The sequence below is a fragment of the Microchirus variegatus genome (assembly GCF_963457635.1).
Source record: "Microchirus variegatus genome assembly, chromosome: 20".
In the NCBI taxonomy this organism is placed as follows: Eukaryota; Metazoa; Chordata; class Actinopteri; order Pleuronectiformes; family Soleidae; genus Microchirus; species Microchirus variegatus.
This window is the reverse complement of record NC_139821.1, coordinates 10,113,838-10,135,453: the sequence shown is the minus strand read 5'-3', so window position 1 is coordinate 10,135,453 and position 21,616 is coordinate 10,113,838. Positions and strand designations below refer to the sequence as shown.

Sequence of the window (21,616 nt, the reverse complement as noted above, 5' to 3'; positions counted from 1 at the left end):
TGTTCTGTGGGTTGTTGATGAATTACTATTTCAGGAAAACCGTGTGTCTAAACTTGACATATGCAGATTAATAGGCTTAAAGGCACACACACCGTGGTCATAAATCAACTTTTAGTCAAGCCAGTATTAATCTGCGGTATCAATGGCTTTCAGTGAGGAGATTGTGGCGCACAATGGCACCAGATTTACTCGGGGGGGGGGGGGGGGGGGGGGGGTTCACACTGTTTGCCAAAGGCAGGAGTCGGAATCCACTGCTCTGGAAATCAGTAAGCCGTACAGCAACACTGACAAGGAAACGCCACTCTTTGTGTGAGTGTGTTCAAAAGTTAATGAGTGTTATGTTTGCTAACAGGAGAAAAAAAAGAACCTATCAAAGGTGAAGTTTAGATTCATAACCGTGTCCTACTTCTCCTATCATCGAGTGCCTAATTTGGTGATTCATGTGTTCAGCATTTTGTCATGTTTCAGATGTGAACCAGGGCACAAGGACTTGGCATGGATTCCAAACGAGCTTCACCCAACATAATCGTACTGAACTGGATTCCTCCCTGTTTGGTACCATGGGAAAATCAACCTACTCTGAAAACAAACAGTCACCAGGGCAAGAAATATGTATTTGATCTACAGTCCTACAGTTAGCATTTTTTTAACGAAGTAAAGGGGGTGTTTGCTTGTTCTTAAGGTCCAGTCTGTAACATTTAGGAGGGTGTATTGGCAGAAACTGAACATACCACCCATAAAATAAATAATAACAACCTACTTATTATGTGCAAGGGCCGTGCTTTATGGCACACCATAACAGCAGCCAGAACAGACAAACCAGCCAGAGCACACACTTTGTAGTGGAAGCTCACAACACAAAGGAGAATAAAAACCTTTCTGGTATGCGAGGGCCACCGTAGTTTCCCGATATACTTGGGAGAAGGACAGGTGAGTGGAATCGTTACAATCTGCAGTCTCATCATTAGATGTCACTAATTCGTGCACACTATACATTTAAAGTGTATGTTTGCATGTGTATGTGCATGTGGTGTGTTAAGTGTGTTAAAGGCTTGCAAAACCTTTTGAAATCAGTGTGTGTATGTGTGTATGTGTGTATGTGTGTATGTGTGTATGTGTGTATGTGTGTATGTGTGTGTGTGTGTGTTGGCCACCATTTATCAATCTGGCATGTCCCACTCTGAGGAAGCAGCTGCCTTCAAAATAGCAACACACACACCCATTCTTCTTACCTACATGCAAAGAAACGCACCGTATACACACACGAATGAACATGTTCAAACTCTGAACATTTAGATACATGCACAGAGACAAAAAAAAAAAACACAACGCTGCCAAAAGATAGCACAGCCTGATAAGAATTATTTAGCAAGCCCTTTGTGAAAGTCACTAGAGATAAAAGTGTGTTTAAACCTGCGTTTGCAGCTGGCAGTACCAGCAATTATGCTGGTAATGCAACATTTGACCACAAACATACGTACAAACACACAGCTAGAAAAAGACAAGCGGTGAGGCCTAACCTCCAGAAAAGGTGAGCTGGATCTGCTCATCGATGATCTCCAGGGCGATGAAGTCATGTTTCTCATTGAATCTGCCATTGTAGAGGAGCAGGGCATTTCTTTCTCTGGTTGCAAACCTGTAAAGACAAATATTTTTTGTAGTTATTTATTAAGTTTAAACTCTCTTCTTCAGTATTGGCTGAACCAAATCACTTTACTGTTTATTTAGTATAATGACTGAGAAGTGGCTCATCGTAGCTTGGCGCTGACTTATTTTTTCAATTTTTTTCTGGTCCTCATAATAAGGGTGTGTCAAAATTCACCTATCAGTAAATTTTGTGCCGTTTATGCGCTTTTCCTTTGAAAACCTGGTATGACCCTTCATATGTGTGTCACAGAAAAGATTCCAGTTGTTTTTCCCTTCAAAAGCTCATGTTTCCTGTCACATTTCTAAGCACCTATCCAAGTCAAACAGACCGGGACTCAATGGTTAAGTGGCTTGCAGATAGCTTTATGATGAAAGAACAGAGGAGCACTTGAGGAAAAGTCACTCGTAAAGGAAAGGCAGGATGTGTGAAGTCGGCAGGCTGCAGACAGGAAACAGTTCCTCTGCCTCAGACGATGCATGAACCTACCCACATGAGGGAGAGGGAGAAAAACCTGGTAACTACCTTTTCATGTGTTTGTTCTATGAAGGTACAAAGTTCACATACATGAGTATTAGTGTGTGTGTGTATGTGTGTGTCAGTGTTCGGAGAACAAGGTGAGGGCAGAGGAGTCAGCCAGCAGATGCCAGTGAGGCCAGAAAGGCAGGAAGTCAGGATGGCTGTAACCAAACACTGATAAGGGAAACTCATCATGGCCTTTCCTGTTTTCTCCGCGCTACAAAACCTTTCTCACCATCGTGTGGATTATGAACTCGCACAATCGGGCTTACCTTTTGTATGTGAGTCTGAAACTCGCTGAACCAGGGTTTTTTTGTTGTTTTCTTTTACCTCCAGCAGTTTCAGTTTGTTTGAGAATGTGAGAACACAAACACACCTTGATGAAGTCACACATTTAGTCAGAGTGTGTGTGTGTGTGTGTTCTTTGCCTTTATATACGAGTATATGTGTGTGACCGTATTGAGACAACGGAACTGTGACACAATGGGAAAGTGTGCACACGTTTCAGCACGCCCCAGTTGAAACACTACACAAACTGAAGTGTTTATTTGTGCAGTTCCTAAGACTCCCTCGATTACCATTTACTATCACACACACCGCAAAAGCTCTCACATACACGCTGCAGTCCATAGAGGAAAGGTATGCGGGGGTCGCAATCCCAAAAAAATATTATCCCAATGATTTAGTCACATTTATTTTCACAAGCTATAAAAATATTTGTTTTGGCTTTTCCAGAACCAAGAGCGTAACCTTTTCCACCCCATGAACGTTTCTCATTTACCTCATCGACCCCAAACTTTCATCGAAAGAAGAACCTGCTCACGACAAGGGACTTTACAGATTACTAGGAACTAGGAATAGGAAACTAGGAACGCATTAACTAGGAACGTTAATGCATGACACGTTTCCATGATGACTGACCCGAAATAGATGCGCATTACGTCATGTTTACCTGCCACAAGACCGGAGTCCAGGCACCGTTTACCAGTTAGCTCCGTTAGCTGCATTAGCTCCTATTAGTGCCGTTAGCGCGCCTACAGTGGAACTGGAGCGGTGTGCTTATTAAACGAAAAGAGCAGCGCTACAAATAACCAGAGTGTACTGTGTATGTGTGCCTCTGTTTTTAAAGTTTAGCGTTACTTTACAGACTCACAGAACCACACAGATTACCAGGATTTTTCCCTCTGGTTCCTGGTAATTAAAGTCCATGGATATGTTATTTTATTTATTGTATAACTAGAAGTACTGAAATTAACAACCATTTTATTTGTGCTGACATGAGTTGCGTTCGCATGCTTGGCTAACTAATTCTGCAACCAACTGCACGAAAGCTACGCAGCCCAAAAAACAACAACAGAGGTTAACTGTTTCTTTTTATTCTCCATAAATTATCACCTTGCAACAATTCTGTTAAGCACAGGTGTAAATAATCACGTAAACAATGGTTGCCTTCAAATTAGCTTCTTCAGCTCCAAGGTCCTGGTGCTCATGCTAGCTCACTGTTCACAGGCTCATGCCCAACTGGGGCAAGCTAATGTTAATTAGTAACACCTGTGCTTTCCCAACTAATCAACACTCAAAATGTCTTCTTGTATGCAAAAGCACAGTTAACATTCTTCAAGTAACGGTCGCTATCTAGGAAGGGTAAGCTACTGTCGGGCGTAGTCAGCTACTTTCATCTTGAATCGCATCCAAACAGTTTTGGCAGAACGGGGACGTTTGGCAGTTGGTGGTTATTATAAAAACAGGAAGTAGGAATGAAAGGAACAAAGAAAAGGAAATAAAAAAAAGGTGATAAAACACTTACGTGAAGGAGACGGTGAAGTGGAACCTTTGCCGCAGGCCTCTGAAGGTGATGAAGGACTGTCCGGGGAAGCTGCGGGTGGTCATCTCGCAGTAGGGCTTCTCGAACTCTCCTGGTGGACACTGGCACATGAATCCGCCCGCCAGCCGGTTCACACACTCCCCACCGTTCTTGCATACACCTGGGACACAGCGGCCTGATGATGCATTCAGCTCACAGTGTTCACCTAAGAGAGATAAAAAAAATAAAGATTAGAATTTCTTTAAAGCCAAAGTCATGTACAAACTATTGATTTTTAACCTTCTTTAAATTGAACATGTGACTGTTGAATTTATGAACCGACTTACCTTTGTTTGTAGGTCAAACCAGCATCAGTTTTATGTTTAAAAAGACCCCATTTAAAACACCAATTTAAAAAAAAAAAAAAAGGCCTTCTCTGTCTAAACACAAAGTCTTTTTTATATGCCTGTAAGTCTATGCCACTAAGTGATCTGGCCATGTTTGGAGAGAAGACAGAGGAAGGGAGATAAAAAAAAAAGGAGTAAGGAGAGAGGAAAGGGAAAGATAAGAGGAAAAAAATGGAAGAAAGTTTGTGGAAAAGTTGAACACAAGGATGAGACATTCCATGTCATAGTGATACTTGAACGTATACCATTATACTGCATAGGGATCAGATAAGAGCTGACCATGTAAAACTTTGTTAGCATCACTCCAGCTTGGATTTATGACATTTTATGAAAAGTGTCATCTTAAATAACACACTACATTCTTTTCATTAGCTTGGATTGCCTGTACAAATGTCCACTTCCCCCTTGAACCGTTTCAATAGCTTCAAGAAAGTCCAATATTTCAGTAAACATTTAGCTTTCAATTAAAGAGATATCTGACATCTATGTAGGTCATTCAAATATCATATAATAACACAATATCTACACAACAACTGTGAAATAAACTTCATTCTTATGTTGGTGGAAAAATGGGCTATATAAATAGAAGTACTGAAAATAGCAGCACTTTAATGTGCTGACATGAGTTGCAAATGTTAGCATGTTTGGCTAATTCTGCAACCAACTGCACGACAGCTAGCAAGCTACGCAGCCAAAACAAAACAGAGGTTAACTGTTTCTTTTTAATCTCCACAAATTATCACACTGCAACAATTCTGGTGTAACACAGGTGTAAATAATCATGTAAACAATAGTTGCCTTCAATTTAGCTTCTTCAGCGTCAAGGTCCTGGTGTTGCTCATGCTAGCTCACTGTTCCCAGGCTCATGTGCGACTGGGGCATTTGAACTAAACACGGCTATTGCTAATGAGCTGACCATGTAAATCTTTGTTAGCATCACTCCAGCTTGGAATTATGACGTTTTATGAAAAGTGTCGTCTTAAATAATGACGTCCAAGCTAATGAAAAGAATGCAGTGTTTCTTTTCATTAGTCATTTGCAGAATCTGTGGGAAATTCCTCCTAAATGACCAACATCAGTGTGTAGCGCCAGTTTTTCTGGCTCTGCTGATTTAAATTCCTTCACTAATACACTGGGAAATGTCTTCTTCTTTTTTCGTTTTTTTTTTTTTTACTGTAATATCATTTGTAATAGGAGTTGTGTGTCCACTGGTTATCCAGACAAAATCTCCCAACCTGACACACACAGACCCCCTGACACCGCCGTGAGGAACCAGCTAATGGCCCTTCTCTCTTCGGAATAATCCTGTTTTCCGAGGTGGAATTATAAGGATCTGTTTCCTATAATGTAGGAAACCCAAGGAGGTACGGAGCTGGCCCCGCCCTCTGCTGTCATCAGCCCCATAATAATGGCCCCTGATGGTCGCTGGCTATGCGAATTGAACTGTGACCTTCAAAGAGGGGGACATTGGGATACAGGTAAGGGGAAAATATGAAGGGTGACGGGGGGGATGAGAAGGGGCCACGAGACGGCCAGTGAGTGACAAAGGCAGCTCTAATCGGGTAATTACATCAGATAACATGGAGGAAGAGAAGGATTGGAGTGGTAGAGTGTTGGGAGGGAGGGAGAAAGAGGAGGGATGAAGGCTGTCAGAGGCTCTCAAGACTATTAGGGACAGAGGAGCGGAGACAGACGGTCAGGGATCAGATTCAATGAGAGGGGAATTATGGGAGGAAGATCAGTGACAATGGGAAATATTTGGGGGTGATTTCAATGGGGAATGATGAAAGTCTCTGAATCTTCCCATAACTCAACTGAGGGGCAGGTTGTAGTTTCCACTGTCCACGTCCCCGCAGAGGCACTTCACATTTCTGCATGCTCCTGCCTTTGTTTCTGTTCATACTAAAACGCAAACATACTTGATCTTATGTCTTATGTATACCCTCCTCGTCTAATTTCGCTAACTGGACTAGAAAGTGTGGACTCAAACTGGATGTTTGCTCATGTTTGACCAGTGTGAAAATGGGTGGATGATGATATGGACAGAGGCGCAGTTTGTGAACAGGCAGGGCAGGCAACTGCTTGGGGCCCCGAGCTGATAGGGCTTATTTACAGTATGTTATTGTGTTGTGTTATGTAAGTTTATATAGTTTTTTAAAAGCTATTTACAGTATTGTATTGTTCTTTACATTTATAGTTTCACATACTTTTTAATCACAATGTTTTTCCATGTTATCTCATTCATTTCGGAAAAATAATAATATTTTGAATTCATAAATTTTTCGTTGGTGTCAGATTATAACATAATGGTGATGAACACTGGTTGGAAGGGCCCCCTGGGAATTTTTGCCCCTAAAAGACTATAGAATCGCTTCTGGATATGCACATCCACGCAGACTCTAAGCAAACCTCTGCAGACAAATGACCTGGGCCTAATGATGTCACTTTACATAGAGCTTTCATGCACCACTGTTTTCAGTTTCATATAACCATGTTTTCTTTCAAATTAGCAATTGCTGTAACATCTTTGTGCAGCAGATGAGCTCCACACTATGCTAAACTGCATAATCTCTTTTAAATAAATAAACATATTATGAGGCTAAATTTCACCGTATTGTGACTTTTCTGAGAATAATTATTATTAATGCCTCTAATGGCTTTGACTAACAGATGAGGTGATATTTGAGACAGACCTGGTTGGACCAGTAGAATCGGCATTCCACACACACACCTATATGACAATAAATCTACTGTATTGTATGGGCGTACAGGTGGTGGATGTACACCTCCAGTATTACAAAGCATGTTTTCTCCTGGTGCACTGGGGTCGACCTCAAGCTACAACAATAGGTGAGGGAAGGTCTCGCAACCTGTCGGTGCGGTTTGCTTCGTTTTGTTGAAGTCATAAAAGCCATTGTCAGACACAAGAGGAAAACCTTGCACGTACTCATAAAGGACTGCTGGAGCTTTCTTTGGAAACATATTAGTATAATGAAGTAATTTGTATTAGGCACAATGGAGAACACTGTAGTTGAATTAAAAAAGTGAAAATTGGACGAAAATTGTCATGTACTCACCGGTAAAGTCTTCCAGGCACTCGCAGGTGTACCCGCCCTCTCGACTCCGGCACCTGCCGTTATTCTTGCACGGGCCCGAGTAGCACAGGTCGATCTCCGTCTCGCAGTAGTCCCCGGTGAAGCCGACCGGACAGCGGCAGCGCAGACCGTTGATGGGGTGGATGGGCCGAAACAGAACCGTTTCCGATGCGATGAAGGGAGGAGAGCTGTCGAACTTCAGCACCGATACACACTTCATGTAGTTCTCACAGGGCTCTCGTAGGCAGATGTTGTCATCGAATGGCAACACCTAGAGAGAACGTGAAATTTGAGTCATGTTGTTAAAATAGATTTGGTTTTGGATTCTTTTTCTAACCACAAAAATGTGCCTTATGTGTACCTCCTGAGATGATATCAGCCTGAGCAGAGTCCTGTTGAGGTAGATCTGCTCCTGCAGCTCCTCCGACGGGAAGAACGTCCCTTTACCCGGGGCACCTCCAGCCTGCATGGCCGAAAACGTCACGTTGAGGATGGAGCCCTGCACGTCTGTGTCGTTTTGGATGTTGAACACAAACACCGACTCCCGTTTGGTGGACAGCACGGCCGCTACGCCCTCAAGGAAGAGGCTGAGCAAGGGCGAGAGGAAGCGCTCCTGGGACATGTTCTCCAGACGCACCGTGATGCTGTTGGTCAGCATGTCATCAGTGATGATGGTGACGCGCAGCGTGCAGAGGGCCACGACCTTATGGACGCCATCTGAAAGAACAAAAAGTAGACGTTTCACTTAAATGGCAGCATCAAAATAGAAAGGAAGGGTGACAAGACAACACATAAAAGTGATTTTTACTTTGTATTCTCAGACATGACGTGAGGATTAAGAAAAGTGACTGCTTTCTCAGATATGGTGCATAAGAATGTTGGAAAAGGTCACATGTGGCCAACTACAACACACTCTTAGAAACCAAAGCTTTTTTCATTAAGAATTAGGAATAATCATACTTTGAATTTGAAAGTAAACACACCTCCTCCTCCTGTAAATAACAAAGAACCAATCACAGACTAATTATACAACAGGGTAATGATGCTTTACTTCCTGTTTGTCTTTCCATTCGCTTTCATTCTCTGATTATTCACTGATGTGTGTATGTTTTTAACAAAATATCTTCTTTTTTTTTAAAGGATAATAAAGGAAAAGTATTCTTTATGTAATGCAAGGTGGGGTGTAGTCCTAACATAAAGGTATGACATGATATAAAGACAATATTAGGTAAAACAGCAGCGATGCTGACATTACTCTAACATCTGCTGCTGTCATTTCAAGCCTTAATGGGGCTTAATGGTGAGCATACGTTAAATAGTTGCTTATCACAGTTTTAGCTCACTTTGATGTCGTTTTCATCCCTCTATCTTGCAGCTTAACAGCTTGACTTGTTTACTGTGTAACACTTTTGCCACTAGATTGAATTAAGTTGTTGGAGCAGATTCTGTCTGGGAGTAATTGGATCCGGCTGGGATTTTTTCCCCTGGGGAAGGTTGGGTCTGGTCTTCTACCTTCATGTGGCACAACTGTATGCTCTGGTGCATATGGAAGGGTATGGGCTGCAGAGTGTAAAGGGGTGAAATACAGCTGACAACAGGTGGTGAGGCCAGATCAAACTGACAGGGGGGTGTAACACCGTTGAAACGGGGCTGGGAGATGGGTCGGATTGCACAGCTTTGCTGCACAACACTGAGTACTTGAGTGTGTGGTGGATGACTCTCTGTGTGTGTGTGTGTGTGTGTGTGTGTGTGTGTGTGTGTGTGTGTGTAGAGGTGAAAGAGTCACAGTGAGGTTCCGCCACAGGCGCCCCGTCACTCTGAGGCCCTTTCTAAGGACCTTAATCTCTCCTCACACCAACACAGATGCACTGTCAAATAGAGCCGCTCATCAGGTGGAGGTCAACTCCAACAGCATCAAGATGAAGAACTCATGTAAACCCCATTCACACTAATAAAATAAACAAAACAACATTTAATCCTGGGTTTGAACAGGTTTTAAACAGTGGTGATGTGTTTAATCAACATTCACTCAGTGGTCAAATGACTGCAACTATGTGGGTTTTTTTTTTTGCTTTGGCTACACTCTAAGAAATAAAAGTAAGTAGAACCATATAAGGTTCTTCGGCTTGTCCTCATAGGAGAACCCTTTGGGTTCCACCAAGAACCCTTTTAAAACCATTTATTCAGCTAAATAGGTTTTAAATGGTTCTTGGATCAAAATGGTTCTTACTGGAACCATTAGTTTTACCAAGAACCCTTGAAAAACAAATGGTTCCAGGTAGAACCTTAGTCCTTGTAGAAGAACACTTTTGGAACCCTTATTTCTAAGAGCGTACAATCAGCATCAGGGAATCACGAGACCTGGGTGAACACAATCATTTCTTCTTGCCATATTGAGCTCAATGCTAAGATGCACCTAAACCTTCCATCCATAATCTATTAGCCATTATCATAGGTGTTTTTAGCAAACCTTACTTGCTCAGCACTGAATGTTTTCATTTCATTAGCTCCGTCAGTGTTGATTTTGATCGAGGGACCAAAGTAAAAGATACAAAATAAAATGTATGCATTGTGTTATGTTTGTTTTGTTTCCTCCTCTGGTTTTCTTTTTTTGTGTTCAAGTATACCAATTTATTTTAGTGTAAAAGAAAGAGAAGTAACATGAAGGTCAACTAGTGGCGCTTTTCCACGATAGAGTTCCAGCGGCTCGGCTCGACTCAAACTTTACTCTTTTTTTTTTTTTTTTTGCTTTTCCATTAGCGATGGTACCTGGTACTTTTTAGTACCTACTCTGGCGAGGTTCCAAGCGATCATGAGCCAAATCACAACACGTTCCGCCATATATTTTAGGTCAGTGACCGTGTCAGACGGTCTGTGCTCCGGTTATGCAGGAAGTACTGAACTAATCTTTTTAATTAACTGATTCTAATGATTCAGCACATCGCAAAGAACTGCTTCGCTCGTCACGAGTTTGTGTGTTCGTGTCACGTTGAGGAGGTACGATGGAGTAATGGAAAACGTTGTGCCTGATACCCAAAACTGTGTCGTGGAGCCCGAGCCGTGCTAGAACCGTATAGTGGAAAAGCGAGCTATTGCTGTGCTTTGTGGCAGCAGGGACCCGCTGTAAATCAAGGTGGGTGGGAATACAGAGCAAAAAGCACACATACAGACTCAGTCGGGCATCAACAGGTCACTCGGCAGAACAGTGACATTAAGCAGCAGCTGCGGTGTGCTTACTTGTTGTAATGTGCTGGAATGGAGGTTTCCATTCAACATACTGATAACAGACAGAGTGTCTGCTGGCTTGCGTCTCCCCCTCTGTGGCTGAGAATACAATGGTTTTCCCACTTTCCACCAGAGATTGATCCGCACACAAACACATGCTAAATACCCTGCATGGACTTTACAATGTAGCAGAGGTGCGATAATGAACACGCAATTATGATTTCGGACATGAAACGCAGCTCTGTTAGCTCATTTCACACACACTACAAACACAAAGCTTTTATGTACAGACTGATATGAGACTTTGTCTCCATATCTACAAGCTCTTTCTTTACTAAGTAAACTGTAGCTGATTGGCACTAATGCATAGTCAGTGCTATGAGAAGTGCTCTCATTGTGGGTGGGATATGGCACCGGACAGTGTGGGATACACTGGATGTAATAGATCGAGATGTGTAGTGACACTACAGAGCACCAGATCCAAATAAAAGACGGAGCATGATGGAAATGATCGCTCAGTCATGGAAAGCTGTCGAGTAGAATTAATTATGCGGATAATAAAGGAAAAAACGGACTGAGATCCCGACCGAAACATTATAGCTTTTGACACACTTTTCCAAGATAGCCGCTTACTTCCTTTGTCTTTCCAGGGGGCAACCCCAAAACAACCCTATTTATAGAGCCCACCAGCTGCTAGCATGGGATCACACACACACACACACACACACACACGCAGAGAATGGGCTGAACCATGGAAAGGGTGTGTCACGGACAAACGCCATGGAAAATTGGAATTCTGTGTGTGTAAGCACACACACACACACACACACACACACACACACACACACACACACACACACACACACACACACACACACACACACACACACACACACACACACACACACACACACACACACACACACACACACACACACACACACACACACACACACACACACACACACACACAGCAGATAAGCACAAACAGGCACTGAAGTTTAAAATGGCCTAATACAACAGATGACCCTCCAAGTTAAAACAAGAGAGGAGGGAGCATCAAAGCCGCGGTGTAATCTGACCACGGTTTGAAGTACCATGGGTAAATCATTAATTAACTTCACACATCGCCATCCCCTTATCTCTGTCGGCTCGCAGACGGTGTCTGCACAGTCGATAAAAACACATTTACAAGCGAATTCCGATTTTTGGTTAATGCTCCTTTACAACCGACCGGCGCTAATGTAATCAATTTGCACGATCAAGCGCTAATTGAAACCTGTTACTTCAGTCGTTATCGTGGTTTGAATGTTGAAGTTCATTATCAACGCGGCACAGTTGGACATAATGAGGGGGCCACACAATTAGACGCATTGCAGTGTAGGTGCAGAGGTGATAAACGAGCTGTGAAGCGAACTACGCCGACGACACGCTTGTGTTTGTGTACGAGAACAGACGACCACACAAAGACCTACTGCATTTTGTCCGTCAGCTGTTGTTAACCAGCTAGTGTCTAACCCTACCTTGACCTCACCATAATTCAAATCCTGCAATCTCAGAGATTAGTTTGTGCCTTGCTAGGACCAGGTTTTGGTCTCTGTGAGGACTACAGGTCACTGACAAGGTCATTGTTTATGGCCCAAAAAAAAAAAAAGGTCCTAAAGAGGCCACACATACAAAAGCAGGCGTCTACAAGCACTCACAATCAAAAACCCACTTATAACACACTACAGGAGATTTTGTCATCATTAATTTGACTGTGAAGAAAAATATCAATTATTACCTGATATTTACAGTATCTTAACTGTTTTTATACATTTCCTTTCATTATCTCATGTGTTGTGCACTGATATGGTTGACTTCAACTGTGGTGGTCAGACCCCTGCCCCCATCTCCACAGTATAAAATCAACAACAGTGTTTAGTCAGTGAGCTAAGAGCGAGGGGTCAGTTAAAAACAACAACAAACCGATGTGACATCTGCAGCTCAGGCAGGTGTCACACGAGTGTCAAGCCCACCAGAGAGGCACACTCTTCAGCCCTTTATACACTCTTACAAATGCTTAGTAGAACCATATATGGTTCTTTGGCTTGTCCTCATAGGAGAACCCTTTTTGGTTCCAGGTAGAACCTTTTTATTAAGATTCCACCTGGAACCCTGAGTGTTACCAAGAACCCCTTTAAAACCCTTTATTCAGGAAAGGGGTTTTAACCCTAGAACACTATCGCTCAAATTCAAAACACCATCACTAAAGCCGGGTGATTTTTACCCGAGATAATAAATACACCCAATAAAAAGTACTTGTCATCAAAATATATCAAAACATGACAAAACATGACAAATTTGAGTAGTGTTCTTTTATTTTAAACTGTGTCGTGTCTAACAAAATGAAAGAAAAGCATCATGAGGGGAGCATATAAAAATGCTCCAAAATTACTGGAAAATGAGGAATTTGGGAACAAAAAATTATGAAGATGAAAACTTGGTTTTCATGAAAATCACATACATTTATTTGCTCTGGAGAAAACCCCCCGGCAATGGTGTTCTAGGGTTAAAGGGTTCTCTGGATCAAAATAGACCAAGAACCCTTAAAAAAGTAGAGTAAAAAATACCAAAATTCCTTTCCTCGAGAGAATAGTAGCCGAGCGCTTAAAAACGTTATTACCTCGAGGGAGGAAGCCTGTTAAGAAATATCTGCCATTTTTCTCACCTCGCGACACTCTTTACAGCACAGTTAAAATGTTTTACAGCTGAGCGACCACGTAAAAAGCACCGTTAATATCTCAGAAAAGGAGGAGACAACTTTCTCCTGCTTTTCTTTTTCTCCCCCTCCCTCCCTCCCTCCCTCTCCCTCCCTCCTTCCCTCTCCCTGCCTCCGCGACACAAGATTCAAATATTTGAATCAACACAAAAGCCTGTAACACAAGTGGCTTCTATCCAGTCACTGGTTGAAAATTCAAACGTGGGCTCCTCCTTATTGGACACACCTGAACAACTCTGTCCTATCAGGGGAAAACACCAAGCTTGACTTTAGATGTGGTCTCACATACACACACACACACGCACACACACACAAAACCCAAAACTGTGACATATGAGTTTCCCTTAAAGTCGCCATTGTCCTTAAATAGTAGTTTCCACCGCGTCCAGCATTTTATCTCATCTAAGTCTCACCTCCCTCTCAATTCTTAACATCAGATCACGTATCCGCAGCCTGCAGACACATCGGCTGACATCCTGTTACACTGAAGACAGAGAGGGAAATCACCCAGAAAATAAAATTAAAAAAAAACATACGCCGAGGTAAATGCAATCAAATCACCATCAATCAAAAGATGTAAAGCCAGTTCTGTCGAAATAGAAGACAAACAGAAAGAAAAGGAGGGAAGAGGGAAGCAAGAGTTTGAAGTGAGAATGAAATGAAAGGCAGACAAGTGAGGATAGTTATCTGATATCTACCTCAAAAATATAGCATATTGCAAACTTAATGTCGCAGCACCACCTACCACTGTGATCAAATAGAGGTGTAAAATGAGACTCCTACAACAATAATTGCTCATATTCGCAGCCAAATTGTGTTTCTGTATTTTGAGGAGAATTAATTACGGCTGCTGCCGTCAAACCTTACACATGATCAGATTAAAGGATACACGGAGCCCAGGGTTTAATCGCCCCGCTTAAAACGACGACAACAGCGGTGAATTTGAATGCAAACGAAGGCGAAACCGAGCGAGTCGATGATAAACTGCAGGAATGTCAGAGGCAGCGGGTTAAAAGACACAGACCTCAAAGAGATTTATGTCTTCTGGGAGATATAAGACCACGCTCTTGCCGTATTTTATTTCATGACATCTGAAAAACACTTCTCACATCAAAGGTCTGTGATTCCGACGCTGTCTGACACATTTTGGGTGGACTAACAACGCTACAACGGTACGGTTGTTGCACAATTACAATCACAGCCAAGACTGTCGACGAGATCGCCGCTTCATGAAGAGCCGACAGAGGCCACGATTCTGCTCGACAAACGTCGGCTCATACCCTAGGCACACTGTATGTGCACGTGTGTTCGTACAGTTCATATCTGAAAAAAAAAAAAAGGAACCCTCTCATCTTTTTTCCACGAGCTGTCATAAGTCATATTTCTCTCAGGAACGCCGCTCATCTGTCCGTCGGATTAAACGTGCCGAGGACGGAGAAGGTTGAGCTTAGGGACACATGGCAGATAGAATTGACACATGAAGACTACTGTGCAGACCAGAAAGTGGTGAAAACAGGGGCAAGGGAGGGAAGCTACTCATGGAGAGAAAATGAAATTAATTAGCAGGTATACCCGGGATTTGTTGTCTATGTTCCCTACTTACACAACTATATTGTTAACACTGGAGAAGGAGCCCAAAGTTTTGTGGTTCTTCATTCCTATGAAGCTGCTCACCCAGCGCATATGCTCAAAGAAGTTGTTGACTTCCGCGTTTATTTCCGAGTTATGGGGCCCATAGAGCATGCGCAGTAGTGTCACTACCATATAAAGATCTATAAAAGCCTGTGTCCATGTCTCGAAAGTGTCCTGTGGACACTTTTACAGGCGTCTCTTTTACTATTGCGGTCAATGGGAAAAATTGCTTTTGGGCTCTTTGGGGTTTTCTGTTGCAGTACCCCACCATGTAAAAATTGTCTTCAAGGCAGAGGGGGCGGTGCTCTATCCAGTTCATATTATACATCCATGTTCTTTACTGGTCAAATGCAACAATACATTCAGATCAATGCATCAAATGGCACCTGTAACAAAAAGTAGTCCCTTATTATATTGTGGGCTATATGGTACAAAACTCTATTGGCTCAGTGGCAGTTTTACAGTCGCTATATTTTGCTTTTCTTTTACTCCCGGCCCTTGTTCAAAACTCAACTTTGACTGAAGTTTTCGAAGTCATTCATAACATTAAATACGGTAGAAGTAAAGTGTCTTGGTGTTGCACTGGAAATGAGGCCAGAATTCGGGTTAACCCTAACCCTACCAAAAAAAATGCAGCAGATGATGAAAAAACCTGTATAATTTGGCCTGGGAATAAATGCAGATTTCACACATTCCCACTGGTCAGAACACATTAAATGTGCAGTATGACTGAGAAAAGACTGGAAGTAGATAGTGTTTGTGTGTGCGAGTAACAGTGTTTTATTAGTCTGATTAACTGTCGTGGTAGATCTCCAAATCGTGTGTGACCATATATCATCGCCGCACACATAAAAACACAGCTGTTGAAATCGCTCATCCTGCCAAAGGACATCCACTCCTTTCTTCCTCTATCTCTTCTTCATGTCTACTCCTCATCCTCCTCTTACTGTAACTGCTGTGGCAGTCCGGAACACAATAAGACTCCATTCACCACCAGGAGTGAGTGAGCGAGTGGTGGGAGAGGGGGAGGAGAGCAGGTGAGGGTTTCGGGTGTTGGGTGTGTGTGTGTGTGTGTGTGTGTGTGTGTGTGTGTGTGTGTGTGTGTGTGTGTGTGTGTGTGTGTGTGTGTGTGTGTGTGTGTGTGTGCTTGAGTTGTCAGAAGGATAACATCCCATCTACAGCCGGAGAACAGGTGGGATTACACGTGTGCATGCTGACTGAAGCGGGATCAGCAAGTGAAGCAATCAAACGGCCCCTTTGAATGAACAGGTGGGAACGACATGGCAGCGCTTCAAGCAGGAGTTCGAGACTTAAAACTGCTCATTTGAACAAATCCCTGAACCTAAAACAACACAGTTAAAACAAATTCCATTCTTCTTTATTCCTGTGATATATTGTTTAATATGAAAGCATGCCTATTAAAGGCTCCAGGGGGAGAGCCAAGAAACCATAAATTGCATGAATGAATGTTCATTGTTCTAACCTGCTCTGCACCTGATTATTTAATTATTGGCAGATTATTCTCGTACTCATGTCAACATTGTTCTCAGAACACATACTTTCAGTGTTGTTCAACTAATGGCATCATATATCGGCTAATGAAACCCCCATAATATAAGTCAACCTCTTATATTAAATAATGTCCGTCAAGTTTGAGAAAATGTCTGTAAAGGACTGATGCAGTGCAGACGACACCATGCATTTTTAATAGCACAGAGGCGATTCTAGAGTCTGTAGGAGCCCTAAGCAAAAATTCCCAGGGGGCCCTTCCAACCAGTGTTCATCACCATTATGTTATAAATAATCTGACACCAACCAAAAATGTATGAGTTCAAAATATTATTTTTTCAAAATGAATGAAATAACATGAAAAAACCTTGTAATTAAAAGGTCCGTGACAATATAAATATATAGAACAATAAAATACTGTAAATAACTGAAAAAAAACATATATAAACTGAGTTAAAAAGATATGCATTACACATATGTAATGCAAATAATATGATAGCAAATAATCCTCTTCATTTTCCAACTTGCAGAACGATAACTTCACACAGGTTAAAGTGAGGTGGGGCCCCTTTAGGGAGGTTTCCTACTGAGATGTCATTGCAAATCGCCCAATGTTGTTAAAGGGGGACGGGGAGGCGGCTGGTCACTGCACATTTCAGTAAAAACAGCCCTCAGGCTCCAAGTGTCGGGGCCCCCCTATCGGCTCGGGGCCCCAAGCAGTTGCCTGCCTTGCCTGTTCACAAACTGCGCCTTTGCAGACGCATAAACGTAGTATATTAAAGAGCTCCTTCGTTCATTGTTGAGGTAACAATCCCATGTAAGAGTCTAAACAAAGACCTATACAGCACTCCATACAAACACACTGAAGCCCAGTCAGTGCAAGTGAAGATACCTCTCTACTGTACTCAGAAAGCATACTTCAGTAAGACAGAAAGCATATCTCATAAGCATCCAAAACCAGGGTGCACGGCGGAAGGAAGGAATCGTCCGCACACTGTGGTGATGTCACACTCTTTGACTTTGGCACACGAGGAAGTTCGGAAGCTTGCACTGCTGTATCACCTTCTCCTCCACCTTCACCTTTAGGCAGAATGGACTTTCACAAGCCGCCCACAAGTGCCCTTGGTGGCCGTACTTAAGCAGAGCACTCGGGGGGCATCGAGTGCCTGGGCCAAGAAACGACTCGGCTAGAATATCGATGTCCCATTTAGGATAGCTGGGAGAGAAGGGGAAAGAAGAATAGACGCACTGTTCCTGCCCAGACAATGCTGAACGAGCCCGGATGAGGAGGCCAGACAATGCAAAACGAGCTTAAATGAGGCTCCTGGATTGTCTTATAGAGCCTGAGGGTGGACTGGTGTTAGTGCACTTGTTAGCTCCTCACCCTCTCGACTGCTGCCAATGAAGGTAATTAATCAGAGAGATCGAATAGAGAGAGAGGCCTTGATCAGCGAAGTACAGATGTGGACACGAGATTGAAAGCAGAGAGGGGAGACGAGGTATCGGGCTTGTTGTTGTGACAAGGTTTGTGACGATACAATCGGCTGCTAGTAATGTACATCGTGTGCCGGTGTTTTAACAAGTTCTGGGAGACACCCTGAAGACAGAGGGGAGTTGAAAACGGAAGGTGAGACAAGTTCCGCTCTGGGTGTGCTGACAAAGCATTATAAAAGTCTGATTACGGTGTTAGTCGGACTAAAACCAGACTTTTAAAGGTGCATTATGTAATAAATCTAAAGCAACTGGCCATAAAATCCTCCTACTATGTCACAGAGACTCAGGAATAATGTTCATATAACATAATGAACTCACCAACAACAACAGTACAGCCAAAATATTTGCATTAAAAAAAACATTTTGCAGACTGCAAATCATGTTTATGTTTTGGCATGTGGCGCCACCTACCGCCATCTACCAATCATTGCAGTCAGTAGAGTCTCAGCTGCCGAGCAACCACGGGTTGCCAGTTACGTCAGAAAACGAAAAACCTAAAAGACCTCTGTATTTTAAATTTGAATGTAGTAACCGTTTTTTTTTTATATTCTTACATATGGCACCTTTAAAATACTTGTGAGGATGGTTGAAATTGCATGGTGTTCTGCACTTGCTGCACAGTTGGATTTCACCCGCAAATAAGTAGGAAGACAAAAACGGAAGTCAAGAGTGAGAAAAATGTGGCAAAATCCAGGCCGACAAATGCTAACGAATGGCTAAATGATAAACCGGAAGCCACCTAATGCTAACAATCTGAAAGGGTGTAGCGCCACCTGACATGGTGGAAGCAGACACTGGACAGTAGTCCAATTAAACGGCTTTACTCTGCATGGACAAGTGACTGACTGACTGTAGGAAACCAGATTAAGGTCATCTAGCCCAAATTAGTTTTTCAAATAAATCAGGCGAGTGTCGTGCGATGCTTACTTTGTCTCGCTTAATCAACATTTCAGAGCATAATCCCAGACTTATCGAGCGAGAACCTCTATCCTCGCAAAAGTACAGACACCAGAGGTTATCTGAAAGATATCACGCACCATTAGTTCTGCAAATATAAAGGCAGCCGGAGGTGCTATCAAATCTCTGTGCTGATTCCATAACTGATTTTTAAAACACCGTCAAATCCACTTAGCCGCTGCACTCAAGCACTCTGAGACCTCAGACTTTCAGCGGCGTCAGCTCCCGCATCTCTTACTCCGCTTCTCCTCATGTCCGTCGGACCTCTCTCCCGAGTCGGCTAATCAACTTAAAGCCCCGCCTTTTATTAAAGGTTCAAAGGTCACCAGGTGTTGTGCCCAAGTTGCCAAGTTTACCCCACACACGCAGAAGTTAAATTAAGGAGACAGAAAAATGATCCACCGTCAGCTCCTCTGTCTCAGACTGACAACTGAGAGACAGTTTAATTGAAGACTTCTATTGCAAAAGGGTAATTTAAGCATCACTTTTATTTAATCATTCAGTATCTCTTTCAGAGATCTTGTGGTGAAAGTGTCATCCTGTTTTCATCTCAGACCATGATTTGTTTTTAAGTGCTGTTTGTAATTTAATAGCTATGGATATCCCTTTTTTTTTTTTTTTTTAAAGCGTGGTTGTCATTTTTGGTGTCTCTCGAAGAATGAAAGAGATAAGATAAGGAGGATGGGTGATGGAGCTGTTGAACAGAAACTAAACATGCAGCAGAAAATGCACAGACAAGGGGAAAAAACAGACAAGAGACTGAGCCGTACAGAGATCAGTTAAGGCAAAGACTGCATTTCTACTCCAAGTCCAAACTTGTATAGTGCGTTAACTCTAACGAGTAGCTATTAGCCCCTGACATCATGTAAAAACTAGCATGAGCATCATCATCATGACCTGTCAGAGCTGAGTGGTGAAAAGAACGACGACGACAAAAACTAGTCCAAAAACTGAAAACAGATGGACATTGAGGCCACTGGGCTGTCTGAGAAATAAACCTGAACGTAAACAGCCATTAAACACACGGTATATCATTTCTGCAGCTAAAGAATCTAAACAGTAAGTGTTTGGGTTCACCTGTGGGGTTGGATTTTACAGCGAGAGCCTCAGGAATACAACAGCAAACAACAATTGAGTAGTCACGGTCCATTATTGAAAAATACACACAGTAAAATGAATAAAATTGAAGACAGCACACTGGAAAAATAGTTGTCAACATGACCTGACGTCATTAGAGGGCAACAAAAATGAGACGGTCCGTTACAACAAAATATATAACATCAATCTTGTTGTTTTTAGACACTAGTGCAGTGCCCGTAGGAAGTATGTATTCCGATAGTGGGAGCTGAAGAAGATGTTTCAGCTATGGTAATGCATGATAAGGAACGTAAAGGCTAACATAATACAAACACTGTGCACTAATCGAAAACGAAAACATTTGCGTTGGGCCTAATGAGGTTGCACAGTGTTTGCATTATGATAGCCGTACGCTAATGCTAATCATGACCTCGTTAGCTTAGCTTTGGAAACGGGTTCGCCAAGTTAGCTGCAAAGTAGTAGCATGATAATGCAAAAATAGATATGTGCTCGCGTATTGGTGAATGGACACCTCGTCGTTTCAGTATAACACCATGTTCTGCGGTGAACCGTGTGAAAATGTCATGCCTCTTCACTCCCACCTCCCCACTCCAGACAGCACAGCTTCTGCTGATGAGCCGCTGCCTGCCTGGTGTAGTGTGATAAATCAGCGAAAGTGCAGCATGATATATCAGTGAAAATTAAAATTCCTCCAAAAAATTTGAAAATCAAGGATGCACGCCATCGGGCCATGCTCAACCCATATCCAAAGTCTTAGGGCGATCTGACAAACAGTCAGCGAGATATGCCCGTCACAGACAGACAGACACGCAAACGCAACTTGCTTTATCGATAGATTAGTATGCAGTAAGTATATCTTCAAAAAGTAAGGAATGTTTTTCACTTCACATGTTCACGCATTCAACAGTCTTAGGTGATTTTGGGGCGGTTGCCTTCTCATGACGAGTGAAGTCCGTTCTTCTGCGTGTGTGGTCGACTCATTAGTCTAAGCAGAATTAGATCTTTTCAAAGTCCTCATTCAGCAGATCACAGAAGGGTGAAGAGTCAAACGGACCATTCTCCGTTTGGGAGGGAGGGAATCAATCGGCTATAGCCAGGAATGCATTTGCACATGCACACACACACACACACAAGCAGTCTTAGGGGCCACGCAGCCTTCAGTTGGTTACGCTCTGCTGCTCTGCGCGTACACAAACACACATGTAAGCAACAGCCCACACAAACATGCACACTCAGACCCTTCTCTCCCACCGTATTTAGTATTGATCCCACTTGATAAGCTAAGAGCGGACAAATAGGTGGTTTGGTGGGAGCACCCAGTGATCAAAAGCCTCCTCACAGGTCGACCTGCATCGCTCTCTTAAGAGCTACCCAGCCATGAATGGCCTGATAGGACCTGAGTATCCATTACAGCGACATCAGATCCTCTCTTTCTCTCTGCTTCTGTCCTTTGCCGTTGCTCATCCTGAC

General features: G+C 42.8%; 1 protein-coding gene across 1 annotated transcript in view; it reads right to left on the bottom strand.

Annotated features, from left to right (window-relative positions):
* Window positions 1–21,616, bottom strand: part of celsr1a (cadherin EGF LAG seven-pass G-type receptor 1a) — a gene marked incomplete at both ends in the record, with an annotated part of 95,381 nt that overhangs the window by 47,520 nt on the left and 26,245 nt on the right. Inside the window, 4 exons of the mRNA XM_083907259.1 lie at window positions 1,521–1,636; window positions 3,972–4,194; window positions 7,453–7,741; window positions 7,832–8,187. Of these exons, the coding sequence (XP_083763385.1) occupies window positions 1,521–1,636; window positions 3,972–4,194; window positions 7,453–7,741; window positions 7,832–8,187 (984 nt within the window). The remainder of the gene's footprint in view (window positions 1–1,520; window positions 1,637–3,971; window positions 4,195–7,452; window positions 7,742–7,831; window positions 8,188–21,616) is intronic.